Source organism: Vombatus ursinus, unplaced genomic scaffold (assembly GCF_900497805.2).
Source record: "Vombatus ursinus unplaced genomic scaffold, bare-nosed wombat genome assembly UNPS02015414.1, whole genome shotgun sequence".
Classification (NCBI taxonomy): domain Eukaryota; kingdom Metazoa; phylum Chordata; class Mammalia; order Diprotodontia; family Vombatidae; genus Vombatus; species Vombatus ursinus.
In genome coordinates, this window is record NW_020955192.1 from 487946 (window position 1) to 510682 (window position 22737).

General features: G+C 36.9%; 1 protein-coding gene across 1 annotated transcript in view; it reads left to right on the forward strand.

Moving 5' to 3' along the window:
- Nucleotides 1–2064: 2064 nt before the first annotated feature.
- CHORDC1 (cysteine and histidine rich domain containing 1) overlaps nt 2065–22737 on the forward strand; it is a 31786-nt gene continuing 11113 nt past the window's right edge. The window contains exons 1-5 of the mRNA XM_027847564.1: nt 2065–2260; nt 13502–13551; nt 21205–21261; nt 21917–22077; nt 22355–22458. Of these exons, the coding sequence (XP_027703365.1) occupies nt 2197–2260; nt 13502–13551; nt 21205–21261; nt 21917–22077; nt 22355–22458 (436 nt within the window). The 5' untranslated portion in view covers nt 2065–2196. The remainder of the gene's footprint in view (nt 2261–13501; nt 13552–21204; nt 21262–21916; nt 22078–22354; nt 22459–22737) is intronic.

Here is a 22737-nt window from a genome sequence, read left to right on the forward strand (position 1 = left end):
TAACAAATCGCATGAATATAACTTAGTATTTTACTCTTCTTATAAAAGACCAATGTGAAGAAATCAGGGAAACTTGTGTGAACCCTGGACCCCATGATCCCCACAAACCCCAATTTGAAACAGTTTGCTCTAAGAAGGAGACAAACAAAATTGGGGTACATGTGCCCACAGTTTAATTTCTCAAAGTGGCTTGACAAGCATTGCATGGGAGTTCAGTCTAAAACTGGGCCCCATCTAAGGGGGCTTAGTTTAGGATTTTGGGGTACAGCCTTATACGTCCTTTGAAGAGTAGATGTTCCCAAGAAGTGCCAATCAACCATGATTGGTCGACATATTAGGAGGTGAATGGGTTCCTTAGATCACTCAGTCCACAGGGGTCAACATCTCCAGCCATCAAAGGTATAAATACCACCCCTAGTCCTGGAAGTCCTTCTCCACCCAAACCTGAGCAGGATAAAATCAATTCAGGCCTGAGTTTGAGTTTGACCAAGATAAGATTCAATGCAATCTCAACATCAGAACAACTGATGGACAACTTTGGACAGAAAGCTGGCAGGGTGGAGCTCAGAGTCTCCAAGGCACAGATTACCAAGAGAAATCATTTTTAACACTTGTCAAAACTCGTAGGAATACAGGGTGAATTAAACATTCAGGATTAATTTACATGATTACTACAATAATGAAAAGGAAAACCTAACTGAAGACCTTAAAACTCTGTTACCAATGGTGAATTTATAGACTTCAGGTGTTGAATGAGGCATACTTGTGTAACAACTCCTGGATGGTTCCCAAGCCACTCCAGTTTCCATCTCCCATCTGGCACTCCAGCTCTCACCTGAGACCCAGGTTTCTGATTGGTGAGATTTAAACTTATCAATTTCAGCCCCACCAACTGCTAGTACCTATTTCCCTTCTCTGTCCAGACTCTTCCCCTCTTTTAACCTTTAGCTATGGCAACAGTAATCAACACTTCTTCTTGGAAAGGACTTATCATTTGCCCACTAATTTCGGTCACCATTCTTGTGACTTCTCTGACCAAAACACCACTATCCTATATCTACATTGTATTCATCTATTAGAATGTAAGCTCCTTGACAGTAAAATTGGTCGTTTTATATTTTTGTATCCCCAGAATTTAGCATAGTATCTAGCATACAACAATCATTCATTCAATAAACATTTATTAAGCACATCCACAGCGAGGGATACAAAAACAGGCAAAAGACAGTCCCTGCCCTCAAAGAGTTTACAATCTAATGGAGGAGACAAGCAAACAAATATAAACAAAGCAAAATATACAGGATGAATAGAAAATAAAAGGAAAGCATGGGAATTAAGCAGGATTAGAGAAGGCTTCCTATATAAAGTGGGATTCTAGTTGCAACTTAAAAGAAGCACTTGATAAATGCTTTTTTCATTCACCCATTTCTAAATTTTTTCCCCTTTAATTGTACTATTGAGGTCAGGAATTAGTTATAGGGACCAAAAGAAAAAAAAAAATAAAGGACGGAGGACTAAAAACAAACAGCAAAACATGGATGTGGGGAAGGGGGCGATGCAGGAAGCGTATTCCTTTGATGAGGGCCATAGGTCCCAACCTCAAGGGTTTTAACAATTATTCACTTTTTGAACACTGACTCTATTCGGTATTTTGCCTGTGGCTTTTTATGCAGGACTCAAAGCAACCAGTCCTTAAGTCTCAGTCTTTAACCCTTTCGCGGGCATTACTGCCGTCTCCGGTGACAATCACAGCCTACAGAAAGCGTTAACAAGGACGCTAAGGCCCCAGGCATCCCTGACCAATGGGGCTAAGTGAATAATGCCAAAGCCCACAGCTTTCCCTTTCGTTCTGCTCTCTCCACCAGCTTTTCCCAGCCCGCAGACGTACTGCCCAGGCTCAGACGCTTCCACCACAAACAATGACGATTGTGGCTGTTGGACCCCCCGCAGCAGTCCCAGCCCATCGCGAGCGCGGCCACGCCACTGCGCCGCCGCACCTCCTCCTTCCGCCCCTCCAGGCTTCTACTGCGCTTGCGCGCGACCGGAAAGTTCGCGAAGGTTCCCGAAGCGGAACCGGCCGTTTCCGGAAACCGACTGTCGCCAGAAGAGTCAGACAGCAGATTGCGGTTGAAGAGTCCTTGCAGCCGCCACTGCGGTCCGGTTTCTGTCAGCGTGCCCGTCGCGGCGGAGAGAGATATGTCCTTGCTCTGCTACAATAGAGGCTGCGGCCAGCGCTTCGACCCTGAAACCAACACGGATGGTAAGAAGAACATTCCCCTAGCCCCCCTCTTACGCCTCCCTCTTCACTTTCCTCCCCCTGGCCGGGGCTCTTAGGGTGACCCAGCCTCCCTCACCCCCCTGCACCCCCCCCACCTCTGGTAGAGGAGAGCCGGCCAGGAAGGATGGATCGACAGCCCCGCGGCCCCAGGCGGGTTTGCCAAGGCTCCTCTCCCCACGTTCATGCATTACTGACAGCGCTCCGGCCATCCTCCATCCGATTTGACCACACATCGCGGCCATTGCCCCGGCCCCATCCTGAGCCTCAGAGTCGTGATGCGGCTCCCCCCTCCCTATTCCTGCACCCCCAAAGCCTCTCTCTTTCCTTCTCTACCCCCTACTTCACCCCCCTGTACCCCACATCTCGCTCTCCCTTCCTCTCCTCCCAAATAAAGATATTAACTCACCCCTGGCCACACGTGTTTGCCTACTCACCTTCTGCATTTCTACTTCTGCTCATCCCCATTCTGCTGTCAACTTTATTCTTTCTTACTAAGAAATACCTGGGGGACGTAATCAATTAGAGACAATATCGGGCCCTTTATTCTAAAGAATAAAGTCGGGTCCCATTACAGTTTAGGTGTAGGAAAAGAACATGTAGTTAACTTACCTGGCATTTCAGTTATGCATCCTCAGAGTTCACAGAGGTCTAGTAGACAGTGCCAAAATTCCAGACTTTTATACTTCCTCTGTTGTAAAACTTTTTTTTTTTTAAATTTACTATGTCTCTCTTAGGAAAGATGACTGCAACTTTTGCCGATTTGTATGTTACTGTTGATTTAATCTGTTATAAAAGCATCAGTTTTGTTTCAGTATTTGACATTAAAGACAACTATGACTACAAAATAGCTCAGGTTTTTCTTAGACTCCCTCACTTATACTAGAGCACAGAATGTGGAGTTTAGGGGATTTGTCCAACTCTTTAAGTCAACTAAACTCTCTAGGCCTCAGTCTTAAATCTGATTCTGAGTGGCTATTAGGTTGTACATATACAATGTATGTGTACCACTAGATGTGATGTTTTATGTTTTATTTATACAACATATTATGTTGTAGAATCACAACTTATTGGAAATAATGGATTTTGACCCATTGCCATTCATTCCATTTGTAGGCACGTGATGAATATTTGGTAAACTGTTGTTCACCAAACTGTTGTGAACTGGGATCAAATACCATGTCGCCCTTTAGGAATATGTGGGAATATTCTTCTTAAAGGGGCCAGGTAGAATATGTAATACATTTTGACAAAGTACTTATTTAGATTTAGAATAAAAGATAGATTGCTTTTAGAGAAAATGGCCCAAAGCTTTCAAAGTGGAATTGGAGTAAAAGTAGCCTTTATTATAGGGATGTTGAGGAATTATATTGATTTAATCTTGAATTAGTCGTGGAATGGATTTCTACACTATGTGGGCAGTTGTACCATCTCTTAAATTCTATAAAATACTTATCTTGAGGCATAAGTGATTTGGTAAAATCATCTAAAATGATAAAGACATTTGGAGTAAAGGACTCTTTAGAATAAATGTGACATCTAACTTTATCATTCTTTGCTTCACGTAAATTTGGTAATCATGAAGATGTAGATGTAAAGTAAAATTGGGGAAGAAAAGTTAGGATTAAGTAGATGAAGGTAAATCTGGCGCTATCCTATACCAAGGTAGTATGTAAAGCCATGTTTTGGTTGCATGGAAGAATATGAATCAACTTGAAAGTAATTTAAGACAACTTCACTTAAAGGTTTTTAAACTTTTATGATTCATAATCCCCTTTGACATTTTGGTGAGCCATATGGATCCCTTCTCAGAAAAGATACTTTTAAATCATGGCAAAATGACAAGATTAAAAAGAAAAAACATTTAGCAGTTATCAAAATATTTTTAAAAGTTCGTGGACCCCCTGGAGAGGGTAGAGTCATCCTATGTAACAAATAATATTTTTTTAAAGAAAAGGAAAAAAAATAAAACTGATAGATATACATAAAAAAAAAAGTCTGAAAATACTAATCATGTCTGTGGACCTCTGACCTCAGCGAAGGAGTGGGTTGGGGAATGTCTTCTCAGATCTCTTCTTTGGGACTATAATTGTTCTTTGTAATTTCACAGCATTAGTTTTTTGTTTTGTGGTGGTTCATTCCACTTAGATTATTGTAGTCATTATACTTATTGTTGACTCTGTTTACTTCACTATGCATTTGTTGTGTAAATCTTTTCATGTTTCCCTATTCATCAAATTCTATTTACATATATCTATATAGCTATATACATATGTATACACTACAGTTTGCTTAGTCATCCCCCAAATGATCAGCTTATACTTTGTTTCTAAAGTTGTGTTATAAATATTTTGTTGTATATGGGGCTTGCTTCTTTAGTAACCTCCTTGGGATATTTGTCTAGAACTATAATGACTGGGTCAAAGGGAATGGACATTTAGTCTATTTATTTGTATAATTCCAAAATAGTTATACTGATCCAAACTCCATCAATGCCCTAGAATGTCCTCTCTTTTCACAACTCTTCCCCCCCCCAATATGGACTATTCCTATCTTTTGTCATCTTTGCCAATTTTTTGAATTTGAGGTGAAATTTTAGGGTTGTTTTGATTACGCTTTCTCTTACTATTGGTGATTTAGAGCATTCTTTCATATTATTGTTAATAGTTTTCGATTCTTTTGAGAATTTCATATTCTGTTACCCTTTATCTATTGGGAAATGGCTTTTGGTCATATATATGCAATCTTATGTAGGGGTCATATATATGCAATCTTATGTATGCATACATATACTGTGTATGTATATATGTATGTAGGGCAGTTAGGTAGATCAGTGGACAGAGTGCTGGCCCTGAAGTCTGAGGCCAGATTTGAACTCATAAAGATGGATTTCTTCCCTGATGCAATAAACAAGTTCAGGTTTCCCAAAATACTCACTAGACCGAACCATCTTAGTAACTATAAGTTATTATCTTATATCTCCTCCCTTTCTCAGCCAAAGTCCGAGAAAAATTACTTTATATTCATTGCCTCTACTTCATATCCAACTTCTTAACCCCTTTTAATCTAGCTTCTAATCCTACCACTTAACTAAAACTTCTTTCTCCAAGGTTAGCAATGATCTCTTAATTGTTAAATCTGATTGCCTTTTCTCAGTCCTTCTTGACCTCTGAGCAGCTGACAGTGTTGACACCCTTCTTTTCCTGATACTCTCTTCCCTGGGTTTTCATGATATTCTGCCTTCTTAGTTCTCCTACTCTGATCATACCTTTTTGATCCTATTTATTAGCTTATCATACTCCCAGCTGTGATTGTACCATGTCTTAGTCCTTTTTCTCTCATTTCTCTATCCTTTTATGGTGACCCTATCAGCTTCCATTGGTTTATCATCTCCATGCAAATGCCATATTTATATTCCAGCCCTAGTCCTGAGATCCAGTTCTACATAACCAGCTACATACATCTCAAAACAGAACTCATTATTGTTATCTTAAAACTCAGACCTATTCCACATTTTCTGGTTAGTGAGGGCATCACCATTCCTCTAGGCAACCTTGATTTCATTCTATAACTTACACTCTTCCTCAACCTGCATATCCAAGTAGTTTCCAAATCTTAGTTTTTCTGTACTGTTTCACTCACTTCCCTCCCTTTTCTTTACTCATAGTCACAACCCTACTTCAAACCTTCATCACCTCTTTCCTAGACTTCGGGTTAACCTCCTAATTGATCTCCCTGCCTCACATCTCTCCTAGTCTAATTAGTCTTCTACATAGCTGACTAAGTAATTTTCCTAAAGTTCTGGTCTGTCCCTGTCATTCTCCTAAACAATAAACTCCATTGGCTCCCTCTTACTTTAGGGTCAAATAAACACTTTTATGGCATTCAAAGCCCTTCTTAGCTCCAACCTACCTTTCTGTCATTATTACCTGTTATTTTCTTCCATGTACACTAAAGCCAAGGCATATTATACTTTTACTTCCTCAAATTTCACATTCTGTCTCAATAGCCTTGTACTGGCTATCCCACTTGCCTGGTACATACTCCCTTAACTTCATCTGTCAAAATCCTTCATTTTCTTTAAGGCTCAGTTCAAGGGCTACCTTCTACATGAAGCCTTTCCCAATTCCCCCAATAGCTAGTGTCTCCTCCCTACTCTCACCAAATTACCTTGTAGCTAATTTGAAGGTAGTTATAGGTAGGTGTGCACTTGTTGTCTCTGGCTAGACTGTAAGCTCCTTTAGGGCAAAGATTGTTTCATGTTTTTCTTTGTATTTCCAGCACAATGCCTGATATTTAGGTGTTTAATAAATGATTGTGGACATAAACAATTAATAATCAACAATCATTTATTAATGTCTCTATGCGGTGACTCGTTTTATTCTAACCTGTAGTCCACCAGAACACTCATTTTTCTTTAGAAGTGTTATCTTTTTACATCTTATTCATTTTATATTTATAAAGTTGCTATTTTGAAGCCAAACATATTTCTCCCTATTAAATTCTATCTTAATTGACTTGGCCTGTTATTCTAGCCTGATAAGATCTTGGATCCAGTATTTTAGCTGTCATTATCAGCATCCTGGTATTTGCAGATTTTATAGTCTCTTGTCATCTATGCTTTATCCAATCAATCAACAAATGTTTATTAAACATCCACTATGTGCTGGTGACAAACAAAAACAAAACAGTCCTTGACTTCAAGGAGCTTTCATTTTACTAATAGCCAAATAATTGATAAAAAATAAATACTAAACAACTTAAGGAAATTCAAAGGTGACTTCCCTGAAAATTGATATTGGCCCATTAATGAATACTCTTTGGGTCCAATCACTCTAAGAGTTCAGAATCTACCTAATGATACCATCATTTAGTTTACCTGTTCTGCATCTTGTCCAAAAGAATCAAGTGAGAGATATTGGCAAGTATTTACCTGAAATTCTAAGTATACCAGGCATGTAGCAGATATGCATTCCCTGAATTTCTAGATTTATAATCTTGGCAAGCAAGTAAATGAGTTAAACTAGATAATACATTCTTGTTGAGGTTCCTACAAATTGTGTTTGGCTCTTACAGGTTGCCATTTCCTTTTATAGATGCTAATAAATTATCTCTTTAATAGTATGTTACAGAATATTGCCAGAAATCAAAGTTAATATCAGATCAGTATTTGCCCTTCAGTGCTGGGATGCCTTTTACATTTGCCCTGATCTTTCAGAGATCAGTGACAGCTGCTCAATGATAAGCCACTTCTGTCAGAAGCCTGGAATGTAGTTGTCCAAACTTGGTGCCTTAAACAAATGACTACAGATACTCCTATTTGCTATCTCCTAATTTACCTTGAGTTTCTCGCTATTAACTATTCTGTCTCTTCAGCAACTTGGTGAAAATGTGCTGAATTTGGAATTAGGGGACCTAGGTTTGAATCCTGGTTCTGCTCTTTATTACCTATAGGATCCTGGGAATGATATTTAATTTCTTTGGAACTTTCAGTTTCTTCATCTGTAAAATGAAGTGCTTGGACTAAAATGATCTCTAAAGTTCCTTCTAGCACAAAATCAATAATCCTTTGATCCTTGCTAGTGAAAATAGAAATAAAATTGGAACTGAATTTTCTCTTTTCTGTTATCTGTTTACATCCACCCAAAGTAGCAGTTACTATGCCTTCTTGGGTCTTCCTCTTGTTCCAACAGAGCTTTAAAAATAATTTTTTGATGTTATTAGCATTAGCTAGAGTCTCTGTTCCTCCTGAGCTTGAGCAGCCATTCCTCCTGAGCTTGAGCATACCTAAAGTTTTTCTTACTGGACAGTATAATGTTTTGCTGTTCATCTTATCTGCCCCACTTCCATGTGTCTTTTGGAAATTATAAACCAAATCGATTGATGAGTTTCCATTGTATCATCATTAGTCTTTTTATATGGCTTCCCCTTTATTTCTTCATTGGAATTCTTTATGTCTTCAAAATTTTAATCTTGAGATCCTTCTATCCTTCTAAGGTTTCTTTCTCCTGTATAGTTTCCTTCCCTTTCTCCTTCTTTTAATCTTTTCCTAAATGTTCTCTTCCATGCCTCCTTTCCCCTGCCCTCCCACCCACCCTCTTTTTTTTTTTTCTGGTTCTTGCATTTCCTTATAAGACTGTATCTTAATAATATACATTGTTACTCTGCCCCTCTTATTTTGTTTCATTTGAATAATGCCACACACACACAGAGCTTCATAAATCCCATTCTATCAAGATTCAGTGATAGTTATGGCTTCCTTGCTTTAGTATTTCGGGTTTATGCTATTTTTTTTATTCATACTTAATACCCTTGTATTGGACATCTGATGCCATAGCTACTCCTGCTGGCATTCTTTTTTTAATATTTTCTTCTGTGACCCATTGGCCTCTTACTGCTGTGTTCTCCTATATTGAAGAGACATATTGGTGTAGTAGAAGGAGCACTATATTTAGAGTCAGAGACTGGGTACAAAAATTTGTTTTGCCACTTAGCACTTGTGTGATTTTGGGTAAACTAATACGGGGAATTAACTCCCTTACAAAACACACACACGCACGCACGCACGCACGCACACACATATTTTAAAGCTCTTTTAATTGGATTTCCAGAACTCTGAGTAAATTTGTTTTTACTATCTCTTCTGCTCCGTCCCTGGCCAAGAGCCCATCATTTCTGGTTCTGCTTACTTTACAGTTTAGACAGATCTGCCGATGTTTTTGAATTCTTATTTGTAATTTCTTACAGTGCATTAATATTTAGTTACATGTAACACTTCATTCAGCCTTTCCCAAATTGATGGGTTACCTACATTGTTTCTAATTATTTGCTACTACAAAAAAAATGCTGCTGTGAATATTCTAGTATATGTGGGACCTCTCTTTTTGCTTTTGACCTCATTGGGCTATATGCCTGATAATGGCATTACTGGGTCAAAGGGCATATTGTTTAGTGACTTTTCTAGTGTAATTTCTAATTGTTTCTACAGTGGTTGGATTAATACATAGCTCCACCAACAAGCCCCTCCAATGTTTACTGTTTTAGTCTTTTGATATCTTTGTTGGTCTTAGAGATGTGATATGAAACCTCAAGGTTGTTAGACTTTGCATTTCTCTTTTTCATGATTTGGAACGTTTCTTTCTTTGATTATTGGTAGCTTGCATTTCTCCTTTTGAAAATTGCTACTTCATGTCTTTTGTTCAGTGATTTCAGTCATATCTGATGCTTTGTGACCCCATGTGGGGTTTTATTGGCAAAGATATTGGAGTGGTTTGCCATTTCCTTCTCCTGTTTATTTTACATATGAGGAAAAAAACAAATAGGAGTAAGTGCTTTTCCCAGGATCACACAGCTAGTAAGTGTCTGAGATCAGGTTTGAACTTAGGACTTCCTGACTATCCACTGAGCCACCTAGCTGTCCAGTGTCCTCTGTTCATTTAACTGTTGGCTTGTTCTTACACATTTCTCTTTTTTCTCCATGTATCTTGGATATCAGATCTCTATTGAACATTTCGCTACAAAGACTCTCACAATTAGTTGCTTCTCTTACTCTAGAGGTATTAGTATTTTTCCTGCAAAAAACTTTCAAGTTTTATGTAATCAAAATTGTCATTTTATCTTTTGTGTTTGCCTTTATCCCTTGTTTAGTTAAGAATTCTTCCCTAGTTCTCAGTTGATAAAAGGTCAAAAGTTATGAACAGGCAGTTTTCAGAAGAAGAAATCAAAGCTATCTGTAGTCGTATGAAAACATGCTCTAAATAACTATTGATTAGAGAAATGTAAATTAAAACAACTCTAAGGTACCATTTCATACCTTTGGAGTTGTTGAGATAATCTATAAAATGGAGAGAAGAGGAGTAAAGAACTGAGCATTGGAGACTCTATGTTTGGGGTAGTAGAAGGGGAGCCCAGAGGAGTAAAACCAGCATCCGTACAGTGACTAAAGCTGAAACAGGTAAGACTTTGAAGGAAGAGTTGGTCAATAGTGTTAAGGACTGCAAATCGTAAGAACTTTGAGTATTTAGAGAAAGTGAGTATATCTTATTCTTGGTAGCTTGAAAGCAAGCAAGGTTTGAAAGGTTTGTTTTTTGTTTTTTAGGATAATGGATACACGAACATATTTGTACATTGAGGGGGACGTATCTAAAATAATGATACACGTTATAAAATACTTTAAAATTTATAAAGTTCTTTATTTCCCACAATTCTGTGAATCATGGCAGTTATTATCTTCTCTTTACGAACGAGGCCACATAGGCTTCCATGGGTGACATTTAAAGAAGCTAAGAGAGTTCATTTCATGTTCTTGAACTTAGTATAAAGTAAAGGCAGGGTCATCTGCTGAGTGGTAGACTGGTTAGAGCTTGATTGGGTAAGAAATAGGGAATATCTGCTGGCATTAATCATGTCAAATTAGCTTCATTTCACATTTTGACAGTTACTAGACCAACAATCAGGAGAATGCTGTTGATATAGTTTATTTATCAGGGTGGGGAACCTGTAGCCTTGAGGCCACATGTGGCCCTCTGGGTCCTCAGGTGTGGCCCTTTGACTAAATCCAAACTTGTTCTGTAAGTTTAGATTCAGTCAAAAGGCCACACGTGACCTAGAGGGCCACTTGTGGCCTTGAGGCAGCAGGTTCCCCAACCCTTGACTAGATTTTAGCAAAGAATTTGACAAAGCCATTCATGTTGTTCTTGTGGAAAAGTTGGAGGGATGTAGGCTAAATGATAATACCATCAGGTGGCTTTAGAACTTGTTGAATTATATGATCCAAAGAATGGTCATTAATAATTAAGTGTTGACATGGAAGAAAGTCTCTAGTGAGTGCCTTGAGAATTTGTTCTTGGCCCTGGAATGTTATAACTTTATCAGTGACTTACCTAACCAAATAATATTATTGTTAACAAATTTACAAATCATGAAAAACCATTAGGGATAGTTAACTGGTTGGATCATAGGATCTAGAGAGATCTCCACAGAATAGATTGGCTTAGCTGGGCTGAATCTAATAGGATGGAAATTAATAGGCTTAACTGTAAGGTCTTAGGCTTTGGCATGAGATGAGGGAGACATGGCTGGTTATCACTTCATCTGTAAAAGTTACTAGAGTTTTGGTGGACTACAAACTCAACATGGGTCAGTGACAACAACAATAACAACAACAAAATCCTAATATAATCTCAAGCTGCATAAAAAGAAACATAGTCTGGAACAAGGAAGATGATAGTCCCAATGTATTTTGTTGTGATCAGACTATGTCTGGAATTTAGTGTTTAGTTCTAGATACTACGTTTTTGGAATAGCATTGCTAAGCTAGCAGACATCTAAAGGAAAATAAACAGAATGGTGGAAGGCCTTAAGATCTTACACATGAAGATTAGATGAATCCAAAAACTGTTTGCAAAAATACTTCAAATCACTAAGAGGAAGACATATGCATATGAAAGTGACTGATGTTGCATCTTAGATTGGCGAAGAAACCAAAGTGACCCAAAAAGAAAAATGACAATTATTGGAACAGCAAAAGGAATTGACACTAATGGTGTACTATGGGTGGAGCTGTGAATTGTTCCAGTAATTCTGAAAAACAGTTTGGAAGGATCACAATCAACAAGCATTTATTAAGCCTTATGTGCCAGGTCAGTAGTAAGTGCTTGGGAATTCACGTACAAAGAACAAAACAGTTCTTACGAGGAGCTTGCATTCTAATTGGGAAGATAGCCAATAAATAAATATTTGAAATATATGCAGCATAAATACGAAGTAAATATATACAAAATAGTTAAGTATAGCAAAGTTTCAGAAGAAGGGTACTCCAGTTGTAGGGATTTAAAAAGGCGTCATGGAGAAGTTGGTGTTTGAATTTTATATCAGAAATTCTGCAAGATATAGGTAAGAAATGAGTGTATTCCAGGAACATTATAAGGGCATGGAGAGTGGACATGGAATGTCTTGTGTGGAGAATAGAAAAAAGACCAATTTGGTTGGATAACAAAATATGGGGGAAATGTCCAGTAAGACTGGACAAATAGGTTTGGGTCAGGCTATGAATAGTAAATAGTTATGAATATGGTTAGGCAATTGGAAGCCTCTGGAGTTGATTGAGTAGAGGAGTCAGAGGGTCAGATTTGTACTTAAGTAAAATAACTTTAGTAGAAGTGTGTAGGATGGAGTAGAAGACTTTTTAAGCAGGAAAATAAATTAGGAAAATATTGCAGTAATTTAAGCAAGGAATGGAGGAACTGAACCAAAGTAGCCTGAGGAGAGAAAATGGGTTGGATGCAAAAAATAGTCACCAAATTGCAATCTCTTTGACCTAGTAATAAACTAGACATATACTCCAGAGAAATCATATGGGAAAAGGATCCGTATGTATAAATAATGTTCAGAACTGCATTTTGTGTTGTACTAAAGAACTAGGAAAAAAGTGAATATACGGCAATTGGGAAATGCCAAACAAAATCTGAAAATAGTAAAATACTGTCATGCCATAAGAAATGACAAAAGGGAAGAATTCATAGAAACCTAGGAAGACTTGTATTAACTGATATAGAGTATAGTGAATAGACCTAAAAGAATAATTTATACAATGACTACAGTAATATAAAAGAAGACAACTTTAAAAGACAAAAGAACTCCTATCAGTACAGTGGTTAATCATGACTTCATAAAACTGATGATGAAGCAGGCATTCCACCTCTTGGCAGAGAGGTGATGAATTAGAGGTACAGAATGAAACGTGCTTTATTAGCATTTGTTTTACTTGAGTGTATTTATTGCAAAACAGTGTGTTCGCCACTGTGTACACAGTTCTGGGCACATAATAAGTGCTTAATAAATGCTTAATGACAGACTGACAAAGGATAGCTTTTATTTGGGGGTGGAAGGGTGTTGAGATGAGTGAGAAAAGATAAAAAGTATCAAGGACACATCAAAAAAGAAAACAGAAGGATGTTCAGAAGAAGACACAGACAAGCAGGGAAATGGTAATGTCATTAGGTTTAATATATATTTTTTAAAACAAGCTTTATGTGGTTTCATATTTTCACAGTTTCATATTCAGTCCTTTTGGAATATAGAAATATATTTCCTAATGTTTAGGTTCATATTTAAAATTTTTTTTAAGTTACCCTGATTTTTAAAGAAATTGATTACATGTGGAAAGGGTGATAGAGGTTAGTGGTGGTGGTGGTTTTTTAACAGTTGTCTTTTTGCTTTTGCCAGATTCTTGCACATATCATCCAGGAGTTCCAGTCTTTCATGATGCTTTAAAGGTAGGCATAATAGAATATAGATATGTGGATGTAGTTAATTTACTAGTACAAAATAATTTATCTTGTATTTTCTTACTGTTTCTTTTTTTTGGGGGGAGGGGAGTGAGGCAATCAGGGTTAAGTGACTTGCCCAGGGTGACAAAGCTAGTAAGTGTGAAGTGTCTGAGGTTGTATTTGAACTCAGGTCCTCCTGACTCTAGGGCCAGTGCTCTATTACGCCACCTAGCTGCCCTGTTTCCTTTCTTAGCAAATAGTTGATGGCTTGCCTTTTCAGCTTCCTTAATACAATTAATTTAGATTAGTTTTTAAATGCCTTGACTGAAGATAACAAAGTAGAAAAGTTAAAAAAAAAGTCCTCTTAATGTCCTGCCTCTATCTATGATTCTATTTTACACCAACACTAGATCCGTTGTTGAATACCTGTCCTCACAAAACAGAAAATAGTGAATGTGTTGTATTTGCCATACTTTTTAAACCTCATATAATCTTTTCTAACCTTTCTTTCTCTTTATACCTTCCTTCAATTTGAGCAAGAAAAAATAGTGTTTTAAAAATTACATGAAGTTGAAACACTCCCCCCAGCCTTCATTGTATCCATACAAAAGCAGCCTCTTAATATTGTAGCAGATATTCTAAATCTCTGAAGCTTCATATTTTCTTTTTAAAAAATTGGGGTTTTTTTTGACAGTCAGTAAACATTTATTAAGTGCCTATTATATGCCAAGCACTGTGCTAAGCATTGTGTTTTGCTTGGTTTCAACTTGTAAGATCATCAATCATGATGCCCCTAGTCTTCCACCCTACCAGAATAAGCTCATCACCAGGAAATTCATCATCATGGAAAAAAAAAGAGCAAATAGTATGGTTCAATCTGCATTCAAACTCCATAGTTCTTTTTTTTGGATGTGGATAGCATTTTCCATCTTGAGACTTTTGGAGATGTCTTAGATCCTTGCATTGCTGAGAAGGGCTAAGTCTGTCAAAGTTAGTCATTGCACAACACTGCTGTTATTGTGTACAACATTCTCTTGATTCTGCTCACTTCACTCAGCATCAGTCCATACAAGTCTTTCCACGTTTTTCTGAAGTCTGCCTGTTCATCATTTCTTATAGCACAATAGTATTCCATTACATTCATATACCACAACTTGTTTATCCATTCCCCAGTTGATGGGTATCCTCTCAATTTCCAATTCTTTGCCACCGCAAAAAGATCTACTATAAATATTTTTGTACATGTGGGTCCTTTTCCCATTTTTATGATCTCTTTGGAATACAGCCCTAGAAATGCTATTGCTGGGTCAAAGGGTATGTACATTTTTATAGCCCTTTGAGCATAGTTCCAAATTGCTCTCCAAAATGGTTGGATCATTTCACAGTTCCACTAACCATGCATTAGTGTTCAGATTTTCCCACATCTTCTCCAACATTTATCATTTTCCTGTTTTATAATGTTGGCCAATCTGATAGGTATGATGTGGTACCTCAGAGTTGCTTTGATTTGCATTTATCTAATTAATAGTGATTTAGAGTGTTTTTTTTCATATGACTATAGATGACTTTAATTTCTTCATCTGAGAACTGCCTGTTCATATCCTTTGACCATTTATCAATTGGGGAATGACTTGTATTCTTATAAATTTGACTTAGTTCTCTATGTATTTTAGAAGTGAGGCCCATATCAGAGATACTAGTTATAAAAATTCTTTTTCATTTTTTTGCTTCCCTCTTAATCTTGGTCATTGACTTTGTGCAAAAACTTTTCGATTTAACATAATCAAAATTTTCCATTTTGCATTTTGTAATGTTCTGTGTCTCTTGTTTGGTTGTGAATTCTTCTGCTCTCCATAAATCTGACAGGTAAACTATTCCTTGTTCTCACAGTTTGCTTATAGTATCAGCCTTTATATCTAAATCATGAACCCATTTTGACTTTACTTTGGTATATGGTGTGAGATTTTGGTCTATGCCTAGTTTCTGCCATACTCTTTTCCAGTTTTCCCAGCAATTTTTGTCAAAGAGTGAGTTCTTATCTCAGAAGCTGTGGTCTTTGAGTTTATCAAATAGTAGATTGCTGCAATCACTGACTACTGTGCCTTGTGTACCTAACCTATTCCACTGATCCACCACTCTGTTTCTTAGCCAGTACCAAGTAGTTCTGATGATTGCTGTTTTATAATACAATTTAAGATCTGGAATGGCTAGGCCACCTTCCCCTGCATTTCTTTTCATTAACAACATCTAACATCCAATAATGTGGCAGGTAAAAGAGGAAATGACTGAGGAAACAAAGGTTTGAGCTTCTGAGCATATTGATTAATTTAACAATGTGTGCCAGTTGCTCATCAAACTGGAATCAGGCCCCCTCACCTAATTTAGCACTGGATCCCAGATACAGGGGAAAATAGATTTTTATGCAGTAAAAACAAATAAGACCTAGTAATTAAAAGAAAAAAACCAGGATACAGAATTGAGCAATCTGATTTCTAATTGGAACTTTCCAATTTAGTAGGGGGAGAACAAACAGGTACATTTTCCTGAAATCAGGAAGAGGTGTTTCTCCCCCCCTCCCCCAGGTGTCTATTAAAGGCACATGGAAACAATACCTGATTGACCAGTAAAGGGCTACTTTTCAGATAAAACATGTGGGTTGCTTGAGATATATAATTGTGAGAAAACTCCTTGCCATTATCTGATTGGGTTTCTGGTCAGTATAACTTAGGTGCTTAAGTTAAGGGTCTGTAAGCAACAGGAAGTGGTGATCCAACTTCCCAGCCATGCAAGGCTAGGTTCAAATAATGCAAAAAATCTGGAGCTGAATAAATAGATTTTGAGAATCATTAGCATAAAGATGATCATTGAATCCCTGGGAACTGATGAGATCAGCCATTGAAATAGAATAGAGGAAGGAGAAGAGGACCCTAGAAAGAGTCCTGCGGGGGGGGGGCCTCAGGATTAGCGGACATGACTTGGAGGAAGATCAAACAAAGAGCAAGAGAAGAAAGAGCAAGTTAGGCAGGAGGAGAACCAGTAGTGTAGTGTCCCTGAATTTTCCTTAATAATTTTAATTTTTTATGTCAAGTCAAGTCAACATTTATTAGGTACTTTCTATGTGTTAGTATCTGTGCTAAACACTGGGAATACAAATACAAACAGAGAGGCAGCCTTTTTCTTCAAGGAGCTTATATTCTAATGGGGGAAGACAACATAAAAGGAAACTGGAAACGGGGTAGGGAGGAGTCATGGTGAAGAAGGTCTAGAGAGGAAAGAAGACATGGCTAGCCAAATGGCCTGTAGGGCGTTTACACTAACCCCTGTTAAAAATTCATGTCACTTTATGGCCTACTTAAACAGACTTACTCATACTATTGTATTTGGCTTTCAGAACTATCCATAATCTGACCCACACACCCTACCAGTCTTTTTTGTACTTATACTCAGTACCCAAGTTAGTTTCTTTACTGTACTGTGGCTGTACCATATTTATTTCTTCTGTGTAACATATGTTGCTCTCACCTCCAGGTGGCTAATGCTAGTAAGTGGTCACTAGGAGACATTTTATATGAAACAGTGTTACAGAAGGCAGCTAGTTACTTAGGAACTAAAATTTACAATAGAAAATATAAGTCTCTACAGAAAGCTGAGACTAGGCTTTATGATGGTAATATCAATGTTTTCCCATTCCCTAATATCTCTACTCACTTCCATATCCCCTCCAAGATATGGAAATATCTTACTGGTAGGTGGGAAGCAGGTAAGCTCCACCTGCTCATATCCTTGGAAAACCATATTTGGAGCTCAGCTTATCAAGACAACTTTACATCCTCCCTCTCCCTGCCACCTTAGTCCCCTGTATTATATGTATCAACTCTTCAATGATCTCTCTTGCCCATTCCGATGAACCATTTTAGCCCAGCCTTTGGAAGGAGGAGACAGTAATTTGTAATAATTTCTTTCCCCATTTAGATAGAAACTGTTAGTAATGGGTAAAAGGAGTTTTCATGGATCACTGCCTTGTTATGGCAAAGGGGCTTGTAGAGCTCAGTGAAATCATGAGGTATGCTGTCAGGGATACCCAAGACAAACAGATCATAGTGGGGAGTTCTGGCAAAATGTGAGCCACTGGAGAAGGAAATGACAAACCACTCCAGTATGTTTGTCAAGAAAACCCATGGACTGTGGCAGCTAGGTGGCACAGTGGATGGAACACCAGGCCTGGAGTCAGGAGGACCTAAGTTCAAATCTGACCCAGACCAGACACTTGACACTTACTAGCCGTGTGACCCTGGGCAAGTCTCTTAACCCCAATTGCCTCACCAAAGGGGGGAAAGAAAAAGAAAACCCAAGGACTTGCAACAAACATGAGCTTTGACAGACTTTGGAAGATAGCAGAAGATAGAAGACCCTGGCATGCTATAGTCCACGTCACAAATAGTTGCACACAATTGAATGAACAACAGTGATACCCCCAGCTTTGGGTCAGAGGATCTCAATGTCCCTTTTAGGTTAGAATGTTAGGCCAAATCAAATAAGATGCAATTTAATAGAAATGTGAAGTCTTAATATTGAGTCCAAAAAATCAACTTCACAAGTTTTAGAAATGTGGCTAAAAGGCAATTTTTTCTAAAAGGTATGTGCTGGTTGTAGTGGAGCACTCTGAGTCAACAGTGTGATGTATGGCAACCAAAAACCTAATGCAATTTTAGACTGCGTTAAAAGAGGCATAGTGTCAGGAATTAAGAAGTGATGGACTTTTTCTACTCTGCCCTGATCATACTTAATTTATTTACTTTAACTTATGTTTAGATCTGGGCACCATATTTTAAGAGGAACTGTATAAACTGATGTACTCCAAAGTGGCCTAGTTGGTGAAGATCATAGAGATTATACCATGTGAAAATGGTTTGAAGTTACTAAGGAGTGAAGAGGGGTGATAGAAAAGAGAAGACTTCAAAGTTTGTGATAGTTATCTTCAAATATTTTCAGTGGGGTTGAATGCAAGATTTGGTGGTTCATAATATCAGGCAATGTAGGGAAATGTGTTTTGTTGTTTTTTTTTTTTTTAAACTTTGAGATTATCGAGTAATAAGAATGCCTATTATATGTGTATATATCTGTGCATGTATATGCATTCATACATTGTAGCAATTGATAGATATAAACTAGCCCAATCAGTTGCTAACTGACCCACAGGCAGGTTTCCTCAGCTATAAAATGAGGAGGTTGGAACAGAAACCTTTCCATCTCTAAATATATGATCCTATTTTTGGCTTGACCCCACAGGGCACAACTAGGAGCAATGAGTGAAAGTTCTCAAGGGACATTTAGCTTGACGTAAAGAGATTTTTTTTTTTAACAATTAGTGCTCTCTAAAAGAAAAATATACTTCTTTGGAAGAGCATGAGTTTCCTTTTATTGGGAGGGGTCTTTAAGCACAGATTGTATTTTTACTGTTTTTAGGTATATGCTGGACTAGATGCAAAACAACGAAAGAGTGGGTAGCGTAGTAAAAAGAGGACTGAATTTAAATCCCATCTTAACAATTTACTATTTTATGTGACCTTGGGCAAATGTCTTCCCCTTTCTCACCCTCAGTTTCCATATCAGTAAAAAGAAAGGGTTAGACTAGGTCACAGTTTCAAAGCTAGAAGGTATCTTCAGCCATTTAGTGCAACTTGTACCTGAAAAAGAATTCACTCTCCAAGATAACCTGATCAAGTTGTCTTACAGACTTATCTTGAAAACCTCTGAGAGGTTTTCTCATTCTCACTGCCTCCAAAAGGTAGCCTGTTATAGTCTTCGAAAAGCTCTAATGGTAAGGCTATTTTTCCTTACATCAGATCTAATGTGCTTTTTTGCAACAGCCTCCCCATTGCTATTAGTTTTATCAGGGCTGAGCAGATCAGGTATGATTTCAATTCCACTGGACAGCTATTCAAGTACTTGCAGAGAGTGTGCCTCCTAAGTCTCCTCTTCTATTCCTGGTTCTTCATCTGATTCTCATATGGCATGATCTAGAGAGTCTTCACCATTCTGTTTATCCCCATGGTTGTTCCTCAGCTTAACAATGTCCTGCCAGGGCAAAGAGAAGGAAGACTATCACCTTCATATTACCAGATGCTGTGCCTCTTTTAATGTAGCCTGCATTAATCTTTCTTGACTTTGATGACATACAGAGACATAGTAAGCATTCTCTTCTAACTCTAAATTTCTCATCTATTTAAATGTTGGATACATTGTCTAACAAGACAGTGTTATCTCACAATTGCTATGTGTAATCCTAAATTTGTAATAATAAATAATAAATCCCTGTCTGGGTTCCTATTGTATAATAATTACTTATACATACACACACACACACACACACACGCACGCACACATGCGCGCATGCACACACTCACAGCATAACATAACAGAATAATCATTTTAAACATTTTAAATTTTATTTAAATATTTTATTATGAACCTCACAGACATGAGTATTTCCACATAGAAAGCAAAGAAAAAGGACTTCATATGAAAGAAATCATGACTGTTCATTACAAGTTTTTTAGAAGTTTATTTCAAATTTAACATATTAATTCCAACAGTACCTTGCTTGTCTCTTCTGAGCTTCAATTCTCTTCTGTGCATTTTAAAAATAATTAATTTGACACTCTTTTAGGGGGGATATTACTGTCATTTCTTTTCCCCTTGACGTCCCTCCCCCCCAAAAAAAGCTCTCCCTTGTAACAAGTATAGTCAAGTAAAACAAATCCATACATTTGACCATTTCTGAAATATATGTCTCATTCTGTACTCTAGCCCATCAGTTCTCTGCCGTCATTAGTGTTCTAGAAGTTGTGAATATTCATCAATCACATTGATCATAGTTTTTAAGTTTTTCACAATTGTTTTTGTTAAAATGTTGTAATCATTCTATAGTTTGTTCTCCTGGTTCTTGCTTCACTCTACATCAATTCCATTTTAAAACTTACAAAGCATTTTAGGGTGGAAGCATGTAGATTTCGAAGTAATAATTTCAAACAAGTATTCAGGATAATTTTTAGTAATAAATTTTAGTGATTTTAATTTTTTTTCAGTAGATATTTAGAGTAGGGTTCTTTTGTCCCAAGTTGATATTTGACTTTGCAGTACCATTCCCTTAAATTTATAGTTTTAGATATTAGAAATAATTTTAAGAAGGAAATTAATTATTAATTAATTGTAAACTTGTTATTGATTATTTATGACATTCTAAGCCTCATGGAGATGAAATAGTAAATCAGTGTTGAACCTATTTTTTTTCTATCAATCACTCTTGAAATTTCATTAAAATGCCACTTTGTGCTATTCCTAGGTCGTGTTTATTGAAATATCAGACAAACTAGATGTTTGATGTATTTAAAATACATAGTCTAAAAACCTTTTCACTTAACAGTAATATTTTAAGGATTGACTTCATAATAAATACAACCAGGATTAACTGAATATGCAAGGTATTTGGTACACAATTTAAGTTTCTGGTGCATTTATCTAAGCATCACATAAGTACACATTACTTCAAAGATAGAAATAAATATTCCAATAAAAATTACCTTTTTTACTTGGTAGCATTTAGGTTGTGGTTCTCATAAAAATTGCCATTCACTTTTTTTCCTCTAAATTTCACAGGGTTGGTCTTGCTGTAAGAGAAGAACAACAGATTTTTCAGATTTCTTAAGCATTGTAGTAAGTAATTTGTGTTTATTGTAATGCTTATTTTGTATAAATTGATAATGGACCCTAATTTTACTCTCTGTTGCTGTAATATGATTTAACAAAACTTCTCGTGGTATAGGAAAACCCCTATATTGGAGGATTTAAGTTTGAACATTTACTATTCACACTGACAGTCCCATCTTCAACTCTTTCTTTTTGATACTACCCTATTAATTGTAATGGCTAATTTAGCAACCAGTCTGAGCTTGTGAAAAGGGACCTTGGCCTCCTCTTCCTTTTGTAGGGCCAGTTGGAAGCTACAAGTTACTAAAAATACATTAGCTATTAATTTAGACTTGTTACCCATTATAATTGAAAAAAAAACTGAAAAGGGTAAAAGCTTTAGAGAAAAACATAAACATATAATTTTTAAAATCCCTATTTGCTCTTATCACCATGAATTCTTCATTGCTCTTTGTCTTTCCCCATATCAGGAGTATAGCTTTTACTATCAGTGAGTGAAGTGTATATATGCAAATTAGAATTCAAAGTCAGTCTTTCTTACAGAGTAAAGGATATGACTAAAGAATTTAAGAATTCATAAAACTGGAACTTCGGGGGTATATGTAATAGATTTTGATTAAATATGGCAACATAATACTAAAGTAAGCATTTTCATTAATAGGGCTGTACAAAGGGTAAGCACAATGATGAGAAACCCCCTGAGCCTGTCAAACCCGAAGTCAAGACTACCTCTGAGAAGAAGGAATTGTCTGAATTGAAACCTAAATTTCAAGAACACATTATCCAAGCCCCTAAACCAGTAGAAGCAATAAAAAGGCCAAGGTATACTTTATAAACAGTTGTGTATGTCTGACATGCTTAATAGCATTCCCAGTATTTCATTTCGTTTCCTTACATTATTGTGTAATGGTATTTGAAAATAGATGTTTATGAACACAGGAAGTTTTCTCTAAATTTTTAATAGGTTGTAACAGTTATTTGCATGGATACATGCCTATGTTGAATCATGCCCATGTTTCTTGGATTTAAGTATATTCATTTGGGCTACATATAAATATATTTTTAAATTTGATAACAATAGTGTTCAAAAATTCTCTAGCCCAGATGAGCCAATGACAAACTTGGAGTTGAAAATAGCTGCTTCACTAAAACAAGCACTGGATAAACTTAAACTGTCATCTGAGAATGAAGTAGATAAAAAGGGTAAGAATTTTATCATCTTGCTCTGTAATTTAAGGGGGTTCTAGAAGAGAAGGGAGCTAGTAAAAGTAAACTATGAAAGATATTAGAAAAGTAGGACATGTGGCTGAGGCAGTTCATTCAAACAGTTAAAAATTTATTCAAAAAGTATAGTCTGTTAGTAACAAGAATTGTGTAAAAGGTGTGATGGAAATTCTAGAACCATTGTTGAAAAATGTGTTATATTTTCTTTTTCTTATGAGTCATTAACAGCTAATATAGTTGTAAAATCCTCTTTAAAAT